Genomic DNA, 24381 nt, shown 5'->3' with positions numbered 1-24381 from the left:
CACACATGCACACACACGAGAAAGAGAAAGAGAGAGAAATCTCTGTATGATGGCTCTTCAGAACCATCTTTCAGGTAGCTGAGCCAGGATGAAAATGGAAAATCTAGAGGCTTGGACTTCTAGACTGTTCCTTTACATATGTTCTAGATCACCGGTTTATTATAAAAGGATACAACTCAGGAACAGCCGGACAGACATGCACTGGGGCAAGGTGTGGGGAAAGGGTGTGGAGCCGCCATGCTCTCTCCTAGGGCCCCCCCCACCCCCCGTCCCCTTCTTAAGCAATGTAAGCTACTGAATTTGAGGTGAGCCGAGCATTATGAAAAATCCTTTTTTTTTTTTTTTATGAGTCTGGGCATTGGTTTCCCTGGATTTATCAGGAAATTTCACTTCCTTTCCTGTCTTGCCTAGGGAAAGCCATTTCCTTCAAAGTAAAGTTTCTTTCTTGGACTAAGAACTCACCTCCGTTGGCAACTTCTTTCCTGTTTCCCCAGACAGAGGCAAGCAGAGAGTCACTAATGGTCCCAGTATGCATCCTGTGGAGAGCATTGACCGTTACAGGGCCGATCAATGGGAAGGCCTCTGCAGGCCCAGGCGGGGTCAGGCTGAGTTGAACCTGCACTCAGTGCTGTGTATGGGCCTGTGAGAAAAATCACAGCAGGACAGGCCTGAGTCTGGGAAACATCCCTGGCCAGCTGGGGGACATATTTACCACCCGCACATGCACAGGGAAAACATTACAGGATGTGTTTTCCTCTTGGCATTTCTTGTCAAATACTATGCTAAGTTCCTTCCACAAATTATTTTATCTTTCCAAAAATCCTGTGAGGATGTCCTATTTTACAGATGGGGAAACTGAGGCACAGGGGTTCAGTAACATGCTCAAGGTTGCATAACTGGTGAATGGAGGAGCTTGGGCAAAAGCCAAGGATGCCCAGCAGCAGAGCCCTCCGCATGCACGGAAAACCCCGTGTACGTCCAGAGAAGAGAACACACTGGGAATCTTAATGGAATCCACAGAATCCGTTTCCTTAGGTTTTAATGTAATTAAAACAGCTTTCAAATTCAGGATTTTTTCCCCCTTTTTATTATAAATTTTGACACTTTGCCTGAAATAGAACTCTTCAAGTAAATGGACTTACTGCTTTCCATGACCTACTCCTGAAAAACACATTCTCCGTCCAATACTCGGCCTGAAAAGTCACACACACACTCACACACACTTTTTCATCACTTTTTCAAGATCGAATGGGCCAGACTCCCCTAACACTCATTCTCAGGAATAGGCAATTTTCTAGACTCCAGAGAACATTTATTTGCGTCCCTCCAGTGCTAACACATTCAGCGGCAGTAAATTAGATCTTGAAAGAGGCCCATTCATTCCTTGGTGCCATTATGTACGCTAGCCGAAATACTTAGTGGTTTGAAATAATGTATTGGCATTCTGAGCCCCTACCCTGAGCAGCTTAGACCCAAAACAGAGACTTTTGCCTGCACAGCGCTTCCAAAGGATTTTGCTTTTGGGAACGTTTTTATGATCATCTGTCTTTTCGGCCTGGTGCAGGAGGTCAGCAATGTTCCCTGTTTACAGGAAAACTGGGATGGGGGTGGGGGTGGGGGGGTACAACGGAGGGCAGACACGATCACACAGGGTTATGGGCAAGCCGCATGGCCGCCAGGGAGGATTCCAGCAGCACTGTCCAGTGTTCTGAGATCCCAGCTTCAAGTGTTTGAATCCAGACCCTGGGCCTTCCGACCGAGATGAACCCAGGTGAGGACCAACCACTGGCTGGGCTCTCCCTACGCCCCCCCCCCCCACCACCACCACCACCACACACACACCACCATCACCAGGCTTCTGCAGGGGCGGGAAGCGGGGCTGGGCGGAAGGCGGAGTTGGCAGGTTGGCAGGGCCAGGTTCGGGGTGTGATTTGGGGAAACAAGAGGAGACCCAAAAGCCGAGTTTGGTAGAGGCGGGCTGGATGGGCGCTCCCTCCAACGCACGCCTGCAGAATGTCCGCAGAACACAAAAATGTTTCCCCGGGGGTCTAGCTCCCGGCACAAAGGGGGTGGGAGGGGGTGAGGGAGTGGGGCCCCATCCGGGCCGCGCACCCCGCACCCCGCGGGAGGGGAGCGCGCACCGGCCTCGCCCCCGCCGCGGGGTCGCCGCTCTCCGCGCGCTCCCCGCCCCGTCTCCCCGCGGCGGCGCAGGGGCAGGGGCGGGCGGGGGCCTCGGCTCTCTCCTCCCACCGCGCTCCCGCCGCACGGCGCTTCCCGGCACCCGGCGAGCGGGGCTGGCGCGGGGCCGGCCCGCCTTCCTCCTCGCCCGCGGCGTCCCCGGCAGGCGCGCGCCGCGATGGCAGCGGCCGAGCGGGGCTGAGCCCGCCGCGCGCCGCAGCCCCGGCTCCTCGCCCCCGCCATGGCGAAGCAGTACGACGTGCTGTTCCGGCTGCTGCTGATCGGGGACTCCGGGGTGGGCAAGACCTGCCTGCTGTGCCGCTTCACAGACAACGAGTTCCATTCCTCGCACATCTCCACCATCGGTAAGGGGCGGTGGCCGGGGCGCCCCACCCTCCCCGCCGCCACCTGCCCGGCGCCCCTGCCCCTTCCAGCCCTGCCCGGGAGGGACTGAAGGCGGGGATCTGAGCGGCTAGGCGAGGGCAGACATCCCGGGGTGCGGGGCCACCGGCGGGGGTCGCGAGCCTCGGCTTCTGGAGGCCAGGGGTCCCTGCTGCTGCCCGTGACTGGAGATGGGTTCTGCGGGCCGAGAGAACCCGGCGGGTGTAGGCCTGGGTGCCCTGAGCTGGGGCGGCCGGGATCTTAGTCACTGAAAGGACGCCCCAACACCCCCGGTGGAGGGGGAGGATTAAAGCCTTTGCTCAGAAGAGGGGTTCAGGGTCGGGAGCCAAGTCACTAAGTTCAGGGGCGACCCACTGTGGAGCCTGGAGGGGAAGAAAGGAGGGAGGGAGGGGCCAACGGGACTGGGCTTCCAGGGCACCGCTGTGGAGGTAAGCCACCAGGTGGGGCACAGAGGAGGGCTCAGGTAAGGTGTGAAAGGGGCCCTTAGAGCCAGTTCTGGGAGAGCAGTGGCTGCATGGAAGGAGGCTGAGGAACAGCAGCACTACCTGTCCAGACAGGGGGGCAGAGGCAGGCAGGACCGCCTTGGAATACATCCCTGATCTGGCAATGCTGGGGCCTGGGCTTAGAGGGACAGGCTGGTGGCATCCCAGACAGGACAGGGATGAGATCACCTGCCTGGCAGGGCATGGTGGCCTCATGGTGTGAGTTGAGGGACTTACACCCACATCTAACAGGTCCCCTGGCTGGTGCCTGGAGCAGCCTCAGCACTGCCCAGGCGCCCCTCCCGGTCAGACAGGGCCCTGGCACTTGAAGCTTCCGCCCTCCCTCCCAACACACACTTCTTGCCATGAGAGGAGAGGGAGCCCCGAGGAACAGGGCCTGTGGTTAAGACACGGTCTTTGTTGCCAGACAGACCTGGAGACTTCACTTTGGGGCCACATGACCTTGCATATCACGTAAGCTTCTGACCTTTAGTTTCCCCTCTGTAGAATGGGAATAATAACAAACAGTACCTGCCCACCACGGTGTTGTGAGGCATAAATGAGATAATGCTAGTAAAAGCACTTAGCACAAGTGCACACACGTGGGAAACTGAGTGATGCTGGTGTGGTTACTGTGATCATCATTGACCTCCTAGGGCAGTGGTTCTCAACCTTGGCTGCACATGAGAATCACCTGGGAATTCCGGGATGAGGCCCAGAAATCAGGATTTTAAAAAGACTCCCAGGTGATTCTCATGTGCAGCCAAGGTTGAGAACCACTGCCCTAGGGGCTCAGTCTCTCTTTGCTTCATTATCTTCAAGGGGCTTAGTAAGGTCAGGGAACAGATGCTTTCGTTTTTCCCAGAGAAGCTCTAAGGCAGGCTCCTAGGAGGTCCAGGCGCTTGGAGGAGAGACATCTCGGAGGGAAGGGAAGGCGCAGAGGCCAGGAGCCCGCCTGCCTCTGGGGAAGGCTCAGAGGAAAGAGGAGGCGTGAGAGGAAGGCCTGGGAGGAGCCAGGTGGGACATGCGGGCAGTGCGGGTGTGGGGACAGAGGGCAGCAGCTTGGGACTTAAAGAAACTGGCGGTGGTTATGTTGGGGATGGGCCTGGCGCCAGGAGCTGCTGAGCGATCGCAGAGGGCGGTGGGCTGCCTGGGGACCCTGGCTCTTGCGTGAAGAGCAGTAGTCTGCACTCTGGCATCCTGACCACATTTCACGTCCTGGGGGTGACCAGAGCTTCTCCTTGGAGAGCGTTACTCACCCACCTCACTTCAGGAGCTCTCGGGCTCCTGCTCTGTGTTGTGGGGCCCCCTAGGAGACACGTCCCCCTGCCCCACAGACCAATGAAGGACTGTTGTATCTGAAATACCAACTCGATCCTTCTGAAGCTTGTGAAAAGCTTTCCTTAAGTCCCTGTCCCCCACATCGCTAATCACCAGCCCTTCTCCTTAATGTCTCTTCTGCCTGGTCTTCTCCCATCTTAGACATTTCTTCCAGCCAGACAGGTGAGTGGGCAGTTTTCCCTCCCGAGTGGCGGGGACTGCTCAGAATCCCTCCGGGGCCACCACTGTGTGGGCAGAGGTGAGTCAGTGAGCTGGGCAGAGGTGTCTCCACAGCACCCTAGCCCTCCTGTCCCCACAGGCTCTTGGTATATTCACCTAAAACCTGAAGGCAGTTCTCCTCCTTTTTTTCTCTGCTTCTTCTTCTTTTAAAATATATTTTTATTGATTTCAGAGAGGAAGGGAGAGAGATAGAAACATCAGTGATGAGAGAGAATCATTGATTGGCTGCCTTCTGCACGCCCCCTACTGGGGATTGAGCGCACAAACTGGGCATGTGCCCTTGGCCAGAATCGAACCTGGGACCCTTTAGTCCGCAGGCCGACGCTCTATCCACTGAGCCGCACTGGCTAGGGCTAAGGCACATTCTTTTCCCTCGCTGGGCACTGATCGAGGCGCCTTTTGTGAATGGGGAAAATGAGGCAACTCACCACAGAGCTCGGACCATGTTGATATCACCTAGGCTGGCACTTTTGTGATTTACTGTTTATGCCAGATCCTGTAAGAGCCTGTGGCATTCAGAGACCAGCCTGCCGGGGAGCAGTGAGGAGACCTCCCATGTAGGCACTGACCACCCTCTGCTTACTAGTCAGCCAGTGGGCACTGGCCCTGCCGCTGGGTCCTGTGCCACTGACATGCCTTTCCTATGCAGCCGTGCTGACCCGGATGCCGTGCAAAGGTGGGCAGCTGCTGCCTTAAGGTTCTCTGCTCTTTCCTGACAAGACTGTCCTATCTGTTAAATTAATTGAGCATTCACTACAAAACACTGTGACAGGCATTAAGAGATGTGCTGCAGTCCACCTTTTCCTGCCCACCTTTCCAGAAGCCTGTAATTTAGTTGGCAAGCGAGACAGGCCAAAAGAGCCTTGGCCACCACAAGGTAATGTATCTGTGAGCACTTGGTGAAGCGTTCTTCAACTGTAGAGATCCATGATGGTCGTGATCATCACTGTTAATAAAGGTCTTACAGACATTATCAGCAGCTGAACCATGATGTAAGATTGTGCACGAGGCAGCCAGGGGATGGTGAGGGGACCGTGAGTGCCATTGCTACAACCTAGTGCTAGAGGACGTCGGAGAAGGAGAGGGGCCCGCCCGGTGGACCAGAAACCACAGGGAAGGCTCAAGGAGGAGGGGACGCCGAAGCCAGGCCTCGCAATGGGGGCTGCTTTTCAGTTCCTGTAGGGGAAGGAGCAGATGGTGAAATGGGAGCACAGACAACAGAGGTGGGAATTGAGTAGGTGTTCATGGGACTCTGGGCAGTCTGGCTGGAAGAGAAGGGGGTTCTTAGGGGAAGAGTGAAAACATTCCTCTGTTTTACCTCCTTGTCTCCCAAACTGTACTTTTAAGTGTCTTCAAGGAGAGTCCAAATGTTATTCCTCGTTGTTTTCATCGTCCTAGTACAGGGCCAGCCACAATCTCAATAAATATTGAATGCATGGGGGCAGAGGGCATTGAGGGTCTGGCTGAAGGGGTGGAACTTGAGCCTGCACAATAGTGTAGGAAGTTTCTGAGCAGGGGAATGACGTGGTGGAAATGGCACTTGGGGTGTTGGCTGCGAGAGGGGTTAAGACTTGCAGCAGTAGACCAGTCAGGGCTACGGTAGTGTCTGGGCACAAAGGAACCTCTCAGCCCATTCTCTCCCCCCTCTTACCCCCTCCTGTGGCACCAAAACCAGACTCCACACCATCACCTGTTCTTGGTTCCCACCCATCAACCTGGCAACTTCTGAAATGGCCTCATATGACCTGAGCTGTCTGCCCAGGCAAGGAGACCATGTGTTATTCTACGTGGACAGCTGCATGCAGGGACTTGGTTTCCATTCTGCATGGCAGCCAGGGGTGACATATAAGCCACAAATGCAAGATGAAGGGATCATCCATGAGTTGATTTTCTCCTGCTCATCATTGGTTTGTCCCTGGTCTCTAGACCTTTTGTTTTAAAGCCCACCTCCCTCCCTCCGCTGCACCCCTCTGGGTTCTGAGGAGGCCACGGGCCGCCGTGATTTTCCAGTTTGGCTGGTTGAACCACTGTGGCTTCAGGGCTGCTTTCTCAGGCTGGGTTTGTGCTGTAGTATCACCTTTCTCAGGAAGTTCTGTTTGAACTGAGGGCCCGGGGCAAGGACTTGTGGGTGACTGAAGGGGAGGGAGAGGGCTGGAGGAGGGCCAGAGGAGAGCTGATTCTAACAAACTTCAGGCCGGTGCTTGAGCACTGGGTCTGTGGGACCCAGACCGTGAGGCGCTGTGCACCTGCGTGTGACACTGTGAGAGGGGCTGGGCTGGGGCTGGGCCCATGCGCTCGGATGGCCTGAGACAGGTCTCTTCCCACCCTGTTCCCAAAGCGCCCCCAGAAAGGCAGGGAAGGTGAGATGCTGTGAGTAGAGTGAAAAGAGCACAGATGTGAATGTGAATAGTAAGGAATTTTGGTCACTTGGTGACTCATGTGGTTAGTTCATTAGTGCTCCCTGAATTCATAGAGAAAATTAGGAGAATGCATTTCTAACCATTATTTACCGCACTATGGTTAGTAAATATATACCGATACCAAACTTCTCTAAATGTACTGTAACACAACTAGTAAAGTTAACCATATACATGCAAAGGGTGTAGCGTATCTTATACATAAATAGAGAATCAAGTCCACCAAATTTCAAGTTGAATTTTGCTAACATTTTTATGACGATATAAAGTGGGTAAATTAGATGCCATTAGCATATTATTCTTTAATGTAAGTATCATTGGGTCTTTTGCATGCTTTAATCTGGTTAATATATTTAAGTTTGCTCTTTTTTTCTGTCTGAATACTCTGTTTACACAGTATTTTATGGCACTTGTAAAGTTCAACTATGTCAATAAAAAACAAGTTAAAAAGAGAAAGAAAGAAAAGAGCGCAGACAACCTGGGTGGAATTCCCATGGCCTCCCTGGCTCCAGGACCTTCCCACATTTATTTAACATCTCTGCTTGGGTTTCACATCTGTAAATGGAAGATAATAGCAGAATCTTTCTTGAGGGTCACTGTGACGATGAGAGGCTAAGGAATAGGAGGCACCTGCAGAACCCTCCAAAAATGGTCGCTGCTGTCATTGTATCGTCATTGTTACTCCTAGCTCATAAGAAAGTTGTAGAGAGGCATGAACTATGTCAGGCCAGGCACAGTCGTCAAGTGGGCACTGCTTACTGGACACCCACTCTGTGTCAGGTGGGCGTGAAGAGCCGGGGACGGAGCAATGAACAGCACAGACAGGAGTCAGGGGCCCATCATCTCACTCTCCAGGGAGCACAGGAGTAGGCTCATTCCGGAGCCTGTGCCAGTTTTCCACTTGCCCTGGCTGTGCCCGGGGCTGAGAAGGAAGAGTCGGTGAGGAGGCGTGAAGGAGTAGGGAGAGGGGTTGCCTCAGGGCTCTATCAGGTGCCACTCTGCCTCAGGCCACGTTCTGCCCACCCCCTTCCCCAAGGTCATGTTCCCCGATAATGGCTCGGAAGCCCTCCAAGGATTTCATTTCTGCTGCTCTGTGCACCTGTGACACCCTCACAGCTCTGCAGATTCACCCACGGCTTTGGGCGCCCTCGTTCCTGCTCCTTCCTGCTCCTCCCAGCCTCCTGCTCCACAGACAGCATGGTGATGAGCTTTCTAACATGAAAGTCGATATTTGGCATTACCCTTCTACCCCGATTGCCAGCTCTTCTCAGAGTGCCTTCGTCTGTAATCTAATATTTGTGCCTGTTTCCCTGCAAAACTGCCAATTCTCTGCGTAGGCCTCTGACCTCTCCTTGGCTATTCTGCCTGGGCAGCGTGCTTTGTCAAGGACCACAGACATTTAATTCCGCCCACTGACGAGGACAGGGCTAATCATCAGCCCTGTTTTATAACTGGGAAATGTGAGGTCCTGAGATAAGTGATGACTCACATCTTGCAGGCAGGTGGCCCAAACTGGAGCCTTCTCCCCTCCCCCAGTTCTCCAGTCGGGCTTTGTTCATGCCCTTGCTCATCCAGAAAGGTCCTTCCACAGGTTGCCAAGCAAAACGTCCTGTGAGCCAAAGGGAAGAGGACATGTGGCTCCCCACCCATCTGAGGGCTCTGGGACGTGGGACAGTGGTGTGTCCCTTGGAGGACAGGCGGGGTATGGGGGGGGAGGTCGGGGTATGACTGAGGAGTCCGGCTGGGACCTTTGAGGGTGAGATCTGAGTGTTGCCCTCATGTTACTGTTTCGGTCCTCTATTTCCTGAGAACTCTGTGACCAGGGCACCGGGATCTACAGAGAGGACAGTTGGCTTCATAATGTGGGTCCTTCCTGATCGCTCTTCCCGATTCGAGTTTCTCTTGGCACCTTTTCTCCTGGCACGTACTGACTCCATTTATGTACTCACTCGCTCACTCGTTCATGTTTTTCTTTCTTTTATTCAATTTGTTGAATAATATGTCATGAGTATCTACCTTCTACCGGCGATGACAAGATGAAATGAACAGGATGCTGTTTTGCCCTCTGGGAGCTTACAGAGCAGTTGGGGAGTCAGGCTTCCAAACAGACAACCGGAATAGGATGCAAACGCTCTGGAGTCACAGAGGAGTGACTAATTCCTCCTGGGGAGCTTGGAGAAAGCATCACAGAGGAAGTGACATTTGAGTGGGGCCTTGAAGGCTAACAAGGCTTCCCCAGGGGCTCAGGGGGTGGGGGAGGAGGTGCAGTATTGGCCTGGCTGGGCCAGTGAGCAGTGGCCAGTCCTGGTCAGACCAGCATACGTTCACTTCAATCCTTGCTGGGCTCTGTGTGAAGGTAGATGCATCTGAAGGTCCTGTTCCCCGACCCCATGTGTCTGCTTCTGAGGCTCCCAGCCCGTGTCTTCCTTCCAGAACCTTCTGCTGCCTGTCAGTTGCAGCCCTGCCTGGGAAGAGGCTCAGGAGGAGGGTGGACGAATGAGGGGTCAGGGCCCACTGTAAGGCCAGGCCCAGATCAGGGGTCTGCCGGACGGGAGTGCGGCAGGGTTAGCTGGAGCACACGGCACATGTCGCAGAGCCCCCATGGAGGGCTGTGCACACGGCAGTGCAAAGGGCGAGGGTAAAGGAACCCATGTTCCCTAAACACCCACTTTGTGTACCTGCTACACACACAGAAATAGTGTGCTTTGCACACATGTGCATTCGGTGTAGAGATGTAAAAGGGGGGTGCGGAGCCCTCAACTTGGCCTTGTTAGTGCTTGAAAAGTTTCTTGGTATATTTTTCAGGTTAGACCCTGCACACAAGTTTACATGCATGTGTGTGGGGGTGCACATGTGTGCACATGTGAGGGTGGGTCCCCACAAGACCCAAGGGAAGGGAGGCTTTGCCGTGTCTTTTTCTTTTTATAACAATGGAGGGAATCATGTTGGTCCCTCTTCCTTTCCTCCCTGAGGAGCTGTAAGTTTGACTGACATGTGTGCCTGTCTGATGGGTATTTGCTGCTTCCCCTGAATGGGACCCTGATTCTTTAGATCAGCAGTCGCCAACCGGTGGTCTCCGCACCACTGGTGGTCCACGAGGTCTGAAAGGTTGGTGACCGTTGCTTTAGATCGTCTCCCTGCTGGCACCTTCCTGCCATTCAGCTCTTAGCTCAAATGTCACCTGCTTTCAAAGGTCTTCTCTGACCAGCTAGTCGGAAGCAGCTTGCACACAGATCTCTTCACTGTCTACTCCATGATTCTGCTTTTGCCTCTGAACACACCATTCCCTGAAATGATGTGTTAGTTTACTTATGTATTATCTGTCTTCCTCACACAAATAGAAGCTCTCTGAGGACAAGGATCTTCCTGTATTATTCACTGTTGTGTCTTCTGAGCTTAGTTTTGGGCACATCGTAGGTGCTCAGTAGCAGTTTGTTCGAATGAATAAATAAATGAGTTTTCTTAGAGGACTTTTGCTCTTCCCTGAAGGAAGTCTCAAACAGCATTGGTTAATTGGGACTCTTAAGACAGTTAAGAGACTCACTCTGCTACACGTGTTTGAGACTGTGGGGAGAGCGGGGGTGTGTGTGGGAGGTGGGTGGAGTACTGTAGGGGTGAACTGTTTCCAGTAGCTTATAGCTCTTCTGCTCAGATACACGTCCTAGGAGCAGCTCAGGTGTAGGAAGGAGCAAGAACATGCTCCCGCAATCCCTATATGAGGGGGTCCTCATAGGTGTGTGAAGAGAGGAGGGGTTGTATCTTAGACTAAGGTCAGTTTTGCCTGTCGCTCAGGGTCACTGCTGGTGTCAGATGAAGCCCATCCACTCACCAGGCTGCTGGAGTGATCTCTCAGGACCACCTCATGGCTGGGGCTCTGGAGTAGGGAGCTCCTAGGGCTCAGGTTCTGGGGAAATGTGTTCCTCCCAGCATCTTGGGAGTCTGAGCTTGTTTGGGAAACCCTTCTGCCTGATGAAAAAAAAACAAAAAACAAAAACAAAAAAACCCCACAACAACCCTGGGTTCCTGGGATTCTAAAGACTGGCCTGTGACGATTGATGTGAAGGTGGTAGCCTCTAGAGTTGTCCTAGACTCCAAACCACCTTCCCTGTTGAGGTTGTGAGGGTGTATGTTGACAAAAGGACGAGTATTCTTCTGAAATCTCCAGTCTTTCTCGTGGGTGGGCGTCCTCATCAGACCATTGACCCCAGTGCCCTGGAGGTTAAAACATGGCCTTAGCATTAGAAGATCAGGAGTCTGTCTGCCAAAGACCAGGGCCTCTTGGTTTCTGCTTCCCATCACTCCCAGAGCAAGATGGGGTGAAGGCTGGCTGGGCATGTGCTCAGAGCAGGGAGGAGGCCGCCATGAGGGGTCGTCAGTCTGCAAATGGGTAAGAGGAGGAGGTCAGTGGGCATGTAGTCCCTGGACACTGAGGCTAAGGTCCCCAGAGAGAAGGAAGGAAGAGGATACAGCAAGTGGCAGGTCCGGGGCAAAGACGCTCTCCCTTAGCCCCCCACCTAATGGTATGAGGGACGGTGGTGTGCCAGGAGCCTTTGTCTTAAATCTTCTCTTGAGTCTTAGCTCTTAGCTCTCCCGCTCTTTACCTCCTTGGGGGAAATGGCGACATGGGTCTCCGAGTGCCATTGGTCTCTCTGGCTGAGAGAAGGGGGTTCTGAAGTGGGGATTACTCCGATGCTTTGTCTGGGGTGGCAAAGTCAGCGTCTGCCCATCCCTACATTTGTCTTGGGGTTGCTCTTCGGAGACCTCCTGTCACACCCACGTGAACCCCTCTTGTCCAGCGCATGCTGGTTTGGGGGCCTTCCTGGGACCTGGGCTTGGTAACTGGAGCCAACACGGCTCCAGGGATTGGGTGTCGGCCTTGGGTTTCAGGGGTATTAAGTTGTTCCTGCTGTGGCGTCTCATTGCTCCTGAAAAGGCTCAGGTCACGCTGCTGGTCCTTTGGGCTGCGGTTGATCACGGTGATAACATTTGGCACCCCGAAGAGCCCCGTTTCCACTTGAAGCATGTGGCACTTGGCAGCAGGCAGGCTGGCACCTGACATTAACCCGTGAGGTGCTGGCCCACCAACAGGCACCCCCCGCTTTTCCAGATGTCAGGTCGCAGCCGGGTTCTGGGGGCCCTCGGGCTCCACGGTGAGTGGCATTTTCTTTTTGTGAAACCGCTCCAGCTCAGTGCTGGCTCTTCCCCTCGCCTCTCTGCCTCTGCTGCCCAGCGTGAGCCCTCCTGCTTCCCAGAGCTCTTCCCAGTCCCCTGGGCTCCCAAGTCTCATCCCCCGAGGGAGCTGGTAGCTTCTTCAGCTAACATTTAACAAAGCTCCGTGTGCTCACCCCACGTGACGGGTGCTACTCCTTATCTCCTAATCCTCACAAAAACTCCCACATCAGGGGTTGTCACCCCATGTTGTAGGTGAGGAAACGGAACCAAAGAGGTTCTGTAGCTTTCCCAACACCACACAGGTAAGGGCAGGTTTGGAAGCAAACTCTGGCCTCACACCTGGGTTCTGAGTGCCCACACCGTGCGGTTTTCCAGCCAGACTGCCTCCATGCTTCAGGGCTGTCCGTGGAGAGAGACAGTGATGGTGGGGCGTGTCCTTCCCCCTGGGGGTGCCCTGTCCCCTTCTCTCCACAGTCTCCTCTGCCGGACTGGGGAGGCAGTAAGCTCAGCCTTGGTTTACTGCTCTATCTTAGGAGCCAAGTGAGCGCTGTGCCTATCCCCTGCCCTGTCCCACTGACCTGACCCGCCCCCTGGGCCTGAGGAGGGCCTCACCTGTCCCCCCAGCTCTCCAACAGTAGCTCTCACTGCTCCAGGCCTCCGGCTATGGCCTGGCAGCTGCTGGGGTTGCTGGAGGGGCAGAGGCCTCGCAGCCAGGGACACAGCAGGAAGAGCCGGAGGCGACGGTGCGTCAGGGCCTGGCACTATCCTTAACTGGGTTTTTCTTGCTAGTGTCTGTGAAGCGTTCAGAGGGCAGGACACACGCCCCTGCTCTTGAGCCATGGACACCCGTCCCTCCTTACACTACTCGATGCCCCGCACTGCATGGGGGCAGAGGTTTTAAAAACAAACAAAAACCTCTGTCAAATACAAAGTATATTATCTGCCCCTTAGGCGCTAGTTGGGGCTAGAAGACACAAACATTGGAGGCAGCAGGGAGCAGGTCACACCGTCTTAGAAGTCTTCTCCCAGCCCCTCACTTGCAATGTCTACCTGCCAGCCGGGGGGGAGTGGTGAAGGGGGGTAGGGGGGCCATTAGGTAGCAGCGGACAGTCACAGGCTGTGACTCTTGAGGTATCCTGAGGTGCTAAGAAAATGGGGTGCGTTATGAGGCTGGAAGGTGGGGTCTGGCGTGGCCTGGCGGCTGTGGTGGGACATAGCGCCCTGAGCCTCACTCCGGCCAGCACACTCCTGCCTTAGGCATCGGCCTCTCTGCCCATCTGTCTGCCCCATGCTCCTCTCGTTACCACTGGCCAGTCCCCTCTGCACCGTCTGGAGGGAGCTGTTTGATCGGCTTAGCTAGCTCCCCTGGTCCCTCTCCACCAGGTCACCTCGGAGGTCACCAGCAAGCCCATCGATGGGCCTCCTTTTGGTCAGATATCCACCCTGGTCCAGTCAGGAGCTGCTTTTCTGCAAAGAACACGCTGAGCAGAGGCCGTGGGCTGGGCAGTTCCAGCCAGAAAAGGGCACTGGGTGGGGCAGACACCACAGTTAACATATCTGAGTGCGGGCAGAACGGTGAGCTGCTCGCCATGCCCTCGGCATGTGGCTGGGAGGGGCTCCATCTTCCTGACTCTCCTCCCCGAGCTCCAGGGTTTCTAGGAACCTCTGCGGGAGCTGTGCCGGGTGGTTTGCTAGTTTCTTCGCACCTGAGCCGTCCCGTCCCCGTCCCTGGGCAGGAAACAGGCGCTCTGTAGGGGCACCGAGGTGGCCCTGTCCAGGTGATGCTCCTGGCGTGGTGGGGTCATGCACTCTCAAGGAGCAAGGGTTCCCTGAAAGCAGGCTGTGGCGGGCTTGCCCCTGTGCGCCCACTGCTTCACTTCCAGACGCCTCGTAACACCAGAGCAGGTGCGGGGCCCTGGGGCGTGGCAGCAAAGGCTCCACAGCCTCGGAGAGTCGAGTCGGGAAGCCACTGGTCGGGTGAGGAGTACCCCGGGTAGGTTTTAGAGAGACAGGCGTCCAGTTCTGGCTCAGCCATATGATGTGGGAACATGAGTGAGTCAGTTACTCGGCCTCTCCGTGTCTCACGATGATTATCTCCACCCCCACCTGCCTCCTGGGGCTGGCGGAAGAACTGAGGGTTCTGGATCCCCTCGCCAGGGGGTGTGCTGTCGTTGTAAGTACGGGTAACGAGCCTGGGCTGTGCTTCTGCCTAGAGATGGGCGAGACGGTGCTTCTCAAACTTCGTGTGCTGCCTGATGCTGAGGCTGCAGGTCCGGGGTCCACGTTTGCAGAACCGCTGTCCCCAAAGCTGCTGTCAGACGTGTGATCCATGGACCAGCAGCGTCACCCTCCCCTGGAGCCTCGATGCAGCATCTCGGGCCTCATCTACCACCTACCGGATCCGAGTCTGCGTCTCCCCCGGGCCTGCGTGCCCCTGGAAGTCTGAGAAGTGCTGCCTCGGGGAGCCAGGATGAGAACCCATGGGGGTGGGTGGGTGTAGATTCTGAGGATGCAGCTGAGAGGGGCGAACCTGTTAGGGTATGACCCAGAGGGGGCTGGCGCGGACAGCTGCGGGGGAAACGTGGGAAGGAGAGAGGGCTCCCCCAGGGAGGGTGGAGAAAAGAGGAAATTCGGAGGGAGGTGGGCCTCAGAGCCAAGGCGCCCTCAGGCAGCGTCGCTTTGCCCTCGGACAGGCCCCGGTATTCTCTGGAAGGCCTTCAGCGGAGGGGAGGGGACGCACGGGACGGAAGCCTTCATCGGGGAGGACAGTGGCTGTGAGGAATGTGAGCGGTGAACACACATCGATTAAACAGTTTGCTGAGCAGCCGCGAGGGCCCAGCTGAGGTGACAAAGCATGAGTCTGCAGGCGACTAAACAAGGCCAGTGTTTTGACTGCCCGCCGTGCTCAGCAATGGAAAAAGCCAGCAGCCACTCAAGGAGACGGCAGGGGCCATGGCTGGGCACAGGTCGTGGAGGGCCAGGGGTTGGCTGGCAGGTGGACCCAGCGGAAGGTGCGGGGTGTGGGGGAGTAGAGTAGAAGGAACAGATTCCCCTGAGGATCGTGGGCTGTTCATCTTTAAATTTATGAAAAGAGAGGCGTGGGTGGGGAGAGGAAAATCCCCCCCACCGAAGGCATAGGCTTTCTGTGTTTCTCCCTTAGTGCTTATGAAGAGACAGAACGGAAGCATTTGGCTTCTCTGAGACGTTAAAACAAAGTTTATTGGGTGGTCAGGAGGGCCAAGGTCACAAGTGGTGGGGTGCTATGAGCCCTAGAGTTCCTGGCCACACAGCTAAGAAGGGAGGGAAGAGGGGCCAGGGAGTCCAAGCCCAGCGCTCACTCCCAGGGTAGCCGGGCACTTTCTCGTCCTCCCTGCCTCTTCCAACAGCCTGCGCTTGTCCTCAGGGGGGTCCCCTGGTGCTGGGATCTCCTCGCCCAGCTCAGCCCTTCTCAAGGACCTTCCGAGAAACAGGGACACCAAGTGTGGCGAAGGCCTCTATGCCTACTTAGCATACAACTCTCCATCATTCCTTCAAGGCACGTGGTGCATGGGCTGTGGGCCTCGGCAGGCTCTGCCCTGGCTGTGCTGTCCTTGGGCTGTTAGCTCACCCCCGGGGCCTTTGCTTCCTTCCCACTAAGCTCTGAGAGGGCAGGGAGCATGTGTCGTTTTTGCCACTCTGCACTGAACACCATGCAGGGTACACAGTCAGTTCCCATAGAGTTTGTGGAATAAAGGATGTAGAACCTTCTACCCCGGCCCGCACCTTCGGGGTCTTTGGAGCTGCGCTTTGCAGCCCCCTTGTGACCACTTTGCACGAGACGCTGCACTAGACTTGCTCGGCCAGTATGAGGATGAGCTGGGTTTACTATAATGTGAACAAAATTGCTGGTCCCCTCCTCCCCCGGGAAGAAGGCACTGTAGCATGAAGAAAAACAAGAACTTCTTTATTCCCTGCTATGCCAGGTACTGGGGAGAGGCAAATTCTTGACAGCTGTTTGTCTAGGGAGGGCGTGAGCATACTCCTGCCCCCACCAAGGCCAGGTGCCCCCTCCCCATTTCGCCCTCCTCTCTTCACCTCTCCGCACACCCGGAAGAATGGCTGCAGGCACTGTCCATTGGAAAAGTACAGCTCCATAGATAGGCATCGGCGTGGGCAGGCAAAATGATTCACGTCTGACCAATTCTATTCAGTTCAGGTTGTTCGTTCTGAACCCTTTCTCCCTCTCATTAAATGATTACTCGTCTCGGTGGTGAGAGGGAAGAGCCTGAACTTCATCTGTCTGAATTTGTGGAAAGCTGGGGACAGGATGGCTAAGGGCAGAAGTATTCCGGTTGGCAAGGAACTGATGCCCAGGTGGGTTGGCAGCCATGTGGGGAGTTCTAGCTCGGGGCTGTGCTGTGCTGTGCTGTGCAGCCTGGGGACTACGGTCCAGAACTCTGCCTTTCCCATGCTCTCCACCTGCAAACTCGTTAACGATGCCCATTCCTGACTTGTCTCCAGGGAGTACATGGAGACTTAAGCTTAATTAACCTACTAGACACAGTTTTGACTCACTGGGCACAGTCAGAGCTGGGAGAGGCGCCGTGATAAAAACCTATCGGCTCATCTCCCTGTCATCACTCAGATTCAAGCCCCTGTGCTGCTGGTGGTGCTGACTTCTCTTGCTGCAAATTCCCTGAAATACGTTTCTGCCCTGGGCTGGTTCGCCAGATCACTGCGTGTCCCGTGTCCTGTGGCAGCTTAGCCCCTCCAGCCCGAGACCCGTTTGTCTTCCTCTCCCGCCCCAACGAGACGCTGTGCCACTGCCTCTTCATCCGGTCCTTGGCAGCCACTCCCGGGCCCCCACTGTGACCAGGACCGTACTAGGGCATGGTGATCGCTGCAGGCGGCTGACTAGCCACCAGGTGCCTGGGACTCTGTGTCACTTGTTCTCTTCAGGGACCCACTGGAATGACTGGTAATAGCCCCATTTTACAGATGAGGAAATGGAGGCTCAGAGAAGCAAGGTGCCCAGAGTCCTGGCTATGAATTTAGTGGCCAGAGTCAGAATTCAAGCTCAGGCCAGACGTCAACGCCCAGGCTCCCAGCAAACCACAGCACCTCCCACAGCAAGCCAGTTAGTCAACAGCAGGTTCCCCAGGCCTTCTCCTTGGTGGCCCTTTGCTGGGTGCCAAGGGCTTCATACACACCGTGGTGGGAAGCAGTCCTCTCTCCGGGCTCCATGCACCTTCCCCACGTTCAGGACGGCACCATAGCCCCTCCCGATTGTTAATAAGGCAGAGAGAGAAAAACCCAGGCCCATGAGGTGGATCGCTGTTTGTAGGAAGTAGCCTTCCCAGACGTCACACATGAGTGAGTGAGACACGTTTGGGGCCGAGGCAGCGATGGAGTGGATCCCCCTCTGATCCTTCATTCACTTCCTGTACCTCAGGCTCTTTACTGCTGACAACTTTCAGCTCAAGGAGGAAGGAGAGCACCATTCAGAGCACAGGAAACTTCCTTGGGGTCAGTTTTTGGTTCAAGAAGGCCCTTACTGCCTGGGCCGGTGTGGCTCAGTGGTTGAGCATCGACCTATGAACCAGGAAGTTATGGTTTGATTCCCAGTCAGGGCACATGCTCAGGTTGTGGGCTCAGTCCCCAGTAGGGGGTGTGCAGGAGGCAGCCTATCAATGATTCTGTCTCTGAAATCAGTTATATCTATAGAAGGCCCTCACATCATGCCATCTTTCTGCCAAGTTAAACCAAAGGAGCTCCCTTCAAGTGCGAGCACCCGGCCTTCCCGTTCAGGTCGAGGTGGGCTCTCATTTCCTACCTCTCGCTCTCTTCCTCTCCCCAGGTGTCGACTTCAAGATGAAGACCATAGAGGTGGATGGCATCAAAGTGCGCATACAGATTTGGTGAGTTGGGTGGGAGGAGAGGACCTCGGGCTGCTCCTGAGCTGCCACTGCCACACACAAAATCCTGAGGCTTCATCTGGGTCAACTGGCCACTGTTCCCTGGAGAGAAACGGAAGTCTCAAAGCCCATCTCCTGCTCCCAGGAGCCTTAATCTTTGATCTCATCCTGAAGAAACTATGGGATTGACCACAAGTCACCAAAAGGCAGAAATTAGAGTAATTGACAAGTTAACCACTGTGGGTTTGCCTGAGAATAAGGCTTTGTCCTTGGGCTGTGCCACCTCATGGTAGAATTGGTAGGAGGAAGGGCTATACCCCGCCTAGTAGGGTGGGATGCTGGTGAGAGGGCCTCAGTGCAGCGTGGTGCAGTTCCCACAAGTAGCCACAGGGGGCCGCTGTGGCTCTGGCCTCCACTCCTGGCCACACTCACTGCCTTTGCCAGCTGCCTCCCAACTCGGAGTGGTTTGGGCATTGCCTTCAGAGGATCTGGAGGTGGAGCAGTCCATCCAGTCCGGCCACAGTGACCAAGTTCTAGAGAGAATTGTTGTGGCTTCTGGTGCAGATGTAGTGAACAAGGCCCACTACCCCTGTCAGCACCAGATGGCCAGGCACCTCTCCTGCAGACTCAGGTATGCTCAGATCCCCTGAGGGACCAGAGCCCCATTAATTTTCACCCTACAGCTCCCCAGTCTTTCCTTCATAGGCACAGGGTCTCTCAGCTCCTGCTCCTCCCTTCTCTCCTGCTTCTACGGTCCCCGCTCTTCTGAGGGACTGGCTTTCTACTGCAGGGACACAGCGGGGCAGGAGAGATATCAGACCATCACAAAGCAGTACTATCGACGGGCCCAGGTGAGCCACCATTTTTAGGGTTCAGAGGTGGGATGCTGCCACCCACACTCCCGGCTCTGGGTACTTGAGATATCTGTGCCACTCGCCCCCAAAATAGGGCCCTTGGATTGCCTGCTGGGGAGGGGAGCCCCTAGGTGGTCTTTGAATTGTTCATGGACCGTTCATTCATCAGTGATTCTCTGAGCACTCACTATAGGCAGGTCCCCCACACTCACCCTCCATCCATCCTGGGCTAAAGACCCAGGTCCAAGTGTTTGGTGGCTTTCTACCTCAGAGAGTTTTGTGGTGGGCCTAGGAAGCAATAGCTTTGGGGGTCTGAGACAGAAGAAGATATATCTGGGTGCTAAGGGGTCCTTATTATGCTAAGCAGAGAGCAGGGAGAGTGGGACCCAGCATTTAAGGCACCACACGGCTTCTGGCCCCATGCCTGTGCACACCCCCCTCCCCCCCTCTCTGTTGCTCTCTCCCCCAGGGAATATTTTTAGTCTACGACATTAGCAGCGAGCGCTCTTACCAGCACATCATGAAGTGGGTCAGTGATGTGGATGAGGTAGGAGATGCCACCTCACCACTGGAGTAGGGGAGGGCACCTCAGAGGGGAAGGCGAAGGGAGGGCCAGATGGGAAAGGCCGAAGCTCTCGGGGTTGGCGAGCAAACGCTGCCAGGAAAGCTTGCCCTCCACAGCCCGGGATGAAGACCTCTGGGTAAGTCCTCTATAGGGAGAAGCCCAAGCTGCCATGCCCTCCGTGCTCTGTACCCTGCCAGGCTGCCCAGAAGTGAGTTACCCTGTGAACAGCTTCTTCCCTGGAATCTCAGGGCCAGGGCGGATTCTAGTCCTGGCTCTGCCATGGTAGCTGTGGGGCCTTGGGCAAGCCATTTGAACTTTCTTGCGTCCACAGTTCCTTATCTGTAGAAGGAGGGGTTGGGCTTACGTCCAGTGTCCTTTCCAACTTAGGTACCAGTTGTGCAGTCTAAGGAAGCACTCCCTCATTTAGGCTGGGGCGGGGGTGAGAGCCCCTCAGAATCAGCCCATGTTTCCTATTCAGACTGTCCCCAGGACACCGTGGTCACCCATGGTTCTTGGGGGAGCCCGGCAGCTGCACCCAGTCGGCCACTCTGTCCCAGGGCTCTGAAGTTTGGTGCTGCTGTGGAGGCCGGTGTAGACGTGTGTGGGGAGGTGGGAGGGAGGCACACTCACTGGAGGCCCTGCCTGTCCTCTGTCCCTAGTACGCGCCCGAAGGTGTCCAGAAGATCCTTATAGGGAATAAGGCCGATGAAGAGCAGAAGCGGCAGGTGGGAAGAGAGCAAGGGCAGCAGGTATGTGGCAGTGAGCTGGCTGCATCCATCCCTGGGGTTCTCTGCTACCTTCCAGGCCAGTCCTGAGAGCTGTGACCCAGGATTCTGTCACCCCCATCAGGCACCTCATACCTCCCACGATAGGCCAAGGCTCTGGGTGAGCGGCCATCCTTGAGAGCTGGCTTTCTGCCCTTCGGGACAGTGATTTGGGGTCCACCCTGATGCAAAGACCTATTGGGAAGCAACTCTCCCAACTCCAAGTCCCCCAGAGTAAGATGACCTCTGCTGAAGACCTCATTCCAGTGCTAGTGGTGAGGAAGGACCTCAAGGTGATGGCTTGTTCTCTAACAGCACCAGGCATAGCTGCCGTCTTCAGTCCTCCACCCCTCCTCACCCCCTCCCTACCCTTACACTGGAAGGAGGTAGGAAGGGACATGTGGAATGAAGGGCCCATAGTCAGAGAGGCCCTGGGGGCAAGGAGGGTAGGAGGATGGTGCTGAGGGGATGCCCAAGCACACAGAGGACAGAAAGACAGACAGATGCCACTGAGACAAGTCACCCATCCACTGAGCGTCAGTCTGTGGACTGAAGGGTCCCAGGTTTGATTCCGGTCAAGGACACATGCCTGGGTTGCGGGCTCAATCCCCAGTGTGGGGCGTGCAGGAGGCAGTCGATTAACGATTCTCTCATCACTGATGTTTCTCTCTCTCCCTCCTCTCTAAAATTGATAAAAATATATTTAAAAAATAATAATAATGCCTAGTTATTGAAGAATCTGAAAGTAGAAGCAGACCCTGCTGGAATAATAGTATTTATTGAGCCCTGCATATGCTAAGCAAGTGCTTGGAGATGCATGACCTCATTTAATCATTCCACAACCTTGGTTAACAGACACTGTCATCCATCGCCCTTTAACAGATGGCAGAGCTGGGGCTGAGAGAGAATAAGTATCTTGTCATACAGCTGAATAAGGGCATACAGCTGTTAAGTGGCAGCACTGATATTCAAGTTTAGGTCCCTTTGCCTCCAAAGCCCATGTTGTTCATTATGTGCTGTACTGCCACAACATTTTGGCATCTGTTGGGTGCATCTGTGTCGGTGCTAGCCTGGGTCTTAGAAGGAGCTCTTAGCCTCATCTGAGAAGTCCCCTCCTCTGAGAAATTGTCACAACTCAGGATGGGTTGTGAGGGCAATGGCAGAAGTACCTGCAGGTGCTGTGGGCGCCTTTCTTCCCTCCCTGACTCCCTCTCAGGAATGTCCTCTCTTGCAGCTGGCCAAGGAGTACGGCATGGACTTCTACGAAACAAGTGCCTGCACCAACCTCAACATTAAAGAGGTGAGGACTCCCAGGCCCAGCTGCCGGTCCCTGGCTGAGTCTGCAGTGGGGAAGCCAGAGGAGAAGGTGGCAGACAGAAGCCACCAGATGAGGCCTCACCCCTTAGGCAGTTACAGGGCTGCAGGAAGAAGGGGACGGAACATTGGACTAACCCGCGCCCCTTGGTTTTCCCCAGTCTTTCACACGTCTGACGGAGCTGGTGCTGCAGGCCCACAGGAAGGAGCTGGACGGTGTCCGGACGCGTGCCAGCAAAGAGTTGGCATTGGCAGAGCTCGAGGAGGATGAGAGCAGACCTGAGGGCCCAGTGAACTCTTCAAAAACCTGCTGGTGCTGAGGGCCCTGCATGGAGCACCCACAAGTCCCCCCTCCCCTCAGGAGGCCTGCGCAGACAGGGAGCCCGGGCTTTGCCCTGCTTCTCCTCTCATCGGGGTGACCCCGTGGAACATCAGTAGCTGCTACTCCCCCAGCCTGGCCTTGAGGGTGGCTCCGCTGTCACCTCTGAGCGGCCCCAGCCTCTCCCCCGGTTCCCGCCGCAGCCTGCTATGAGCCCCGATGTGCTGGAGCACGCTCACCGCCGAGCTCCCCAGCTCCCCAGACAGCGGCGTCTGGGGCTGAGGCCACTTTGAGGCTCCTTCTCAGTGCGTCTTGTCTCCTGTCCGCTTTTCTCTCTTCTTCCCACTTCTCTCTCTGTCCCCCCACGCCCTGAGCCCTGTGCGTCCTGCTTTGTGGCTGCTGGTGCAGCTCCTTTCTTTCCTTTCTTCCTAACCCTGTCCAGGGGGATGGACTCCAGCTCCTGGGAGAACCCCCACCCTGCTCTGTGGGTGGGTCAAAGGTGGGGAGCTTCTTTCCCGCCTCCCCTCCCCACATCCTCCCTGGGCCACGGGCCCTCCTCACCACTGACCTGGGAACATGAAACATCGGGTGGGGAGGAACCTGGTCCTCAGCCTGGGGCTGCCCTACCTCTCCCAGCTTGGGCCTTGCTTGGCTGCCTGCCCGCCTGCCTCTTGGGGAACTGGGCTCAGAGGCAGGTGCTTCAGAGGAGAAAATAAATGACGAGGAGTGGCAGGGAGAAAACGTCACCTCCGTTCTCTACCTCCCGTGCTGCACGTACACAATTCCTCCCACCTGGGCTCCTGGATAAAGACCTGAACCAAAGCCTGAGGGCACTGCAGGGGCGAGGAGAGCCGGGGCAGTGATTGACAAGCCAGAAAGAGGAGCGTTGGGAACTGAAGGGCTAGTTCCTATATATCAGGTTACAAGCAAGGGAGAGCAGGCCAGGGGGGAATATGGACTCCCTGGGCCCTTCAGTTCTTGTGGGAGGAAAGCATTTCCCACAACCCCCTGGCAGGTGAGAGGCGGGCCTTCACTGACCCCAGCCTTCAGCTCAAGGTTTTCACGAGACCCAGAGTTTGTGGGAGAGGAGCGGGGACTTCATGGGAAGAAGGGAGGCAGGCCCTGAGGAAGTGCTCGGTGCTGTTCTCTTCCTTCTTCCAGACAAAGTGCTCATTTTGCCCCCCTGGCTCCCGAGGGCAAGGCTTGCGGTTTGCCAGCCTCACTGTGGCTGCAGGTGGCGGGAACAGGACTCCTGCAGGGCTCTTAGTTCAGGAAGAAGGTGTTTAACCCCATATGGCCCAGGAGTGTCCCGAAGAAGGCCCTTGGAGGAAGGGACAAGTCAGTGACCAGCCGCACCAGGGCTCCTGCCCCCCTTCCACAGTCATCCCTAAGGTACTCATTAGCTGCATTGCATGGCTGGGCCTGGAGCTAAAAGGAACAACTGGGCATTGAGCATTCACCAACTAAGCCCAAAATCCAGGGCACACCCACGGGAAGGATTAAGAGCCCCGCTTCCTTACTCCAAAAATGGGGTGTGGGCATGAAATCACTAGCCCTTGCTTCCAGGCGTATCAGGTCAGGGTGACTCAGGACGCAGGGAGGGGGACGGGTTAGCAGAGTGGAAGGAAAGGAGGGCAGGAGCAGCCAGTGGTTGGCAAGTGAATGAATAGAGAGCTGGCTGGGGATGCTTCCTGAGACTGGCTCCTCGGGTGTCAGGACACCAGCAGCATCGCCTGGGGGTGGGAGGGCGGTCACCTCAGCCCTGAGAGTCCGCTCTCAGAGTGCCCTCAGCCCAGACTTCAGAGAGGGGAGGTCATACTCGCCTTGGCTCCAACCCGGGGCCAGTATTGCAGGTCTCCCTGGGGACAGGCTGAGCACCTTGGGACACGGGAACTGTTGTTTTAACTGTGCCCCAGGGGTTCTGGGAGGGGAAGCAGGAGGCAAGATTCTAGGACTGATTAGCCCCATTCTAGGGCCACAGCTGGGGGACGGTTGGGATGTTAGGGTGCATTACATTCATCAGGTTCCAGAGGTGGCCTCCCACCCCTACACTACTCCAACCCAGGAGGTGGCCTGGGGTCTGGCATTAGGCCCAGACTGTTGAACAGGCAGGCACTCCTGCCTGCTTACACCTCCCACCTCTGCACCTGCTGTCCTGAGGCTCAGCCCAGCCCCGGCCCTGGCCCTCCACCTGCTCCTAAACCCCCATCTCCCTGTGACGGGTGAACTCTGTGTGCTGTGTCTCGGGTCCAGTATATGAATTGTGAGCAGGGTTCATCTATTTTAAACACAGATGTTTACAAAATAAAGACTATTTCAAACCACAGGTGTGGATGCCTGTATGCGTTTCTGGGAATAGGTCTCGCTCAGCCCCCAGCAGTGAAGGGGAGAGGCAGGGCTGGTGGGAGAAGCTCCAGAACCCTAGAACAATGGCAGTAGGAGGACCATGGGAGTGGCCAG

The 24381-nt window shown here is 55.7% G+C and overlaps 1 protein-coding gene across 6 annotated transcripts; it reads left to right on the top strand.

Moving 5' to 3' along the window:
* Nucleotides 1-2287: 2287 nt before the first annotated feature.
* RAB15 (RAB15, member RAS oncogene family) lies at nt 2288-24247 on the top strand. 6 transcript variants are annotated; one of them, XM_036309933.1, is made up of 7 exons: nt 2288-2543; nt 18048-18108; nt 18896-18956; nt 19429-19506; nt 20184-20273; nt 21523-21588; nt 21764-24247. In XM_036309933.1, the coding sequence occupies exons 1-7, from the start codon at nt 2420-2422 to the stop codon at nt 21920-21922; spliced, it is 639 nt and encodes a 212-aa protein (XP_036165826.1). In that variant the 5' UTR covers nt 2288-2419; the 3' UTR covers nt 21923-24247. The 6 variants fall into 6 exon arrangements, with proteins under 6 accessions (XP_036165826.1, XP_036165853.1, XP_036165846.1 ...); XM_036309953.1 differs by having other exon boundaries at nt 2407-2543; nt 18811-18956; XM_036309922.1 differs by lacking the exon at nt 2288-2543 and adding an exon at nt 15252-16564 and having other exon boundaries at nt 18789-18956.
* Nucleotides 24248-24381: the final 134 nt, after the last annotated feature.

The sequence above is a fragment of the Myotis myotis genome, unplaced genomic scaffold (genome assembly GCF_014108235.1).
Source record: "Myotis myotis isolate mMyoMyo1 unplaced genomic scaffold, mMyoMyo1.p scaffold_m19_p_1, whole genome shotgun sequence".
In the NCBI taxonomy this organism is placed as follows: domain Eukaryota; kingdom Metazoa; phylum Chordata; class Mammalia; order Chiroptera; family Vespertilionidae; genus Myotis; species Myotis myotis.
The sequence above is the reverse complement of the archived record's forward strand: the minus strand, read 5'-3'. Positions and strand labels throughout refer to the sequence as shown.

Bases quoted from the DNA above. Each gene is read 5' to 3' on its own strand.
- RAB15 (XM_036309922.1), top strand. From the start codon at position 16,518: ATGGCTAAGGGCAGAAGTATTCCGGTTGGCAAGGAACTGATGCCCAG. The intron at 20,274-21,522 runs GTATGTGGCAGT...CCTCTCTTGCAG, and splicing joins GAAGAGAGCAAGGGCAGCAG to CTGGCCAAGGAGTACGGCAT. The intron at 21,589-21,763 runs GTGAGGACTCCC...GGTTTTCCCCAG, and splicing joins CCAACCTCAACATTAAAGAG to TCTTTCACACGTCTGACGGA.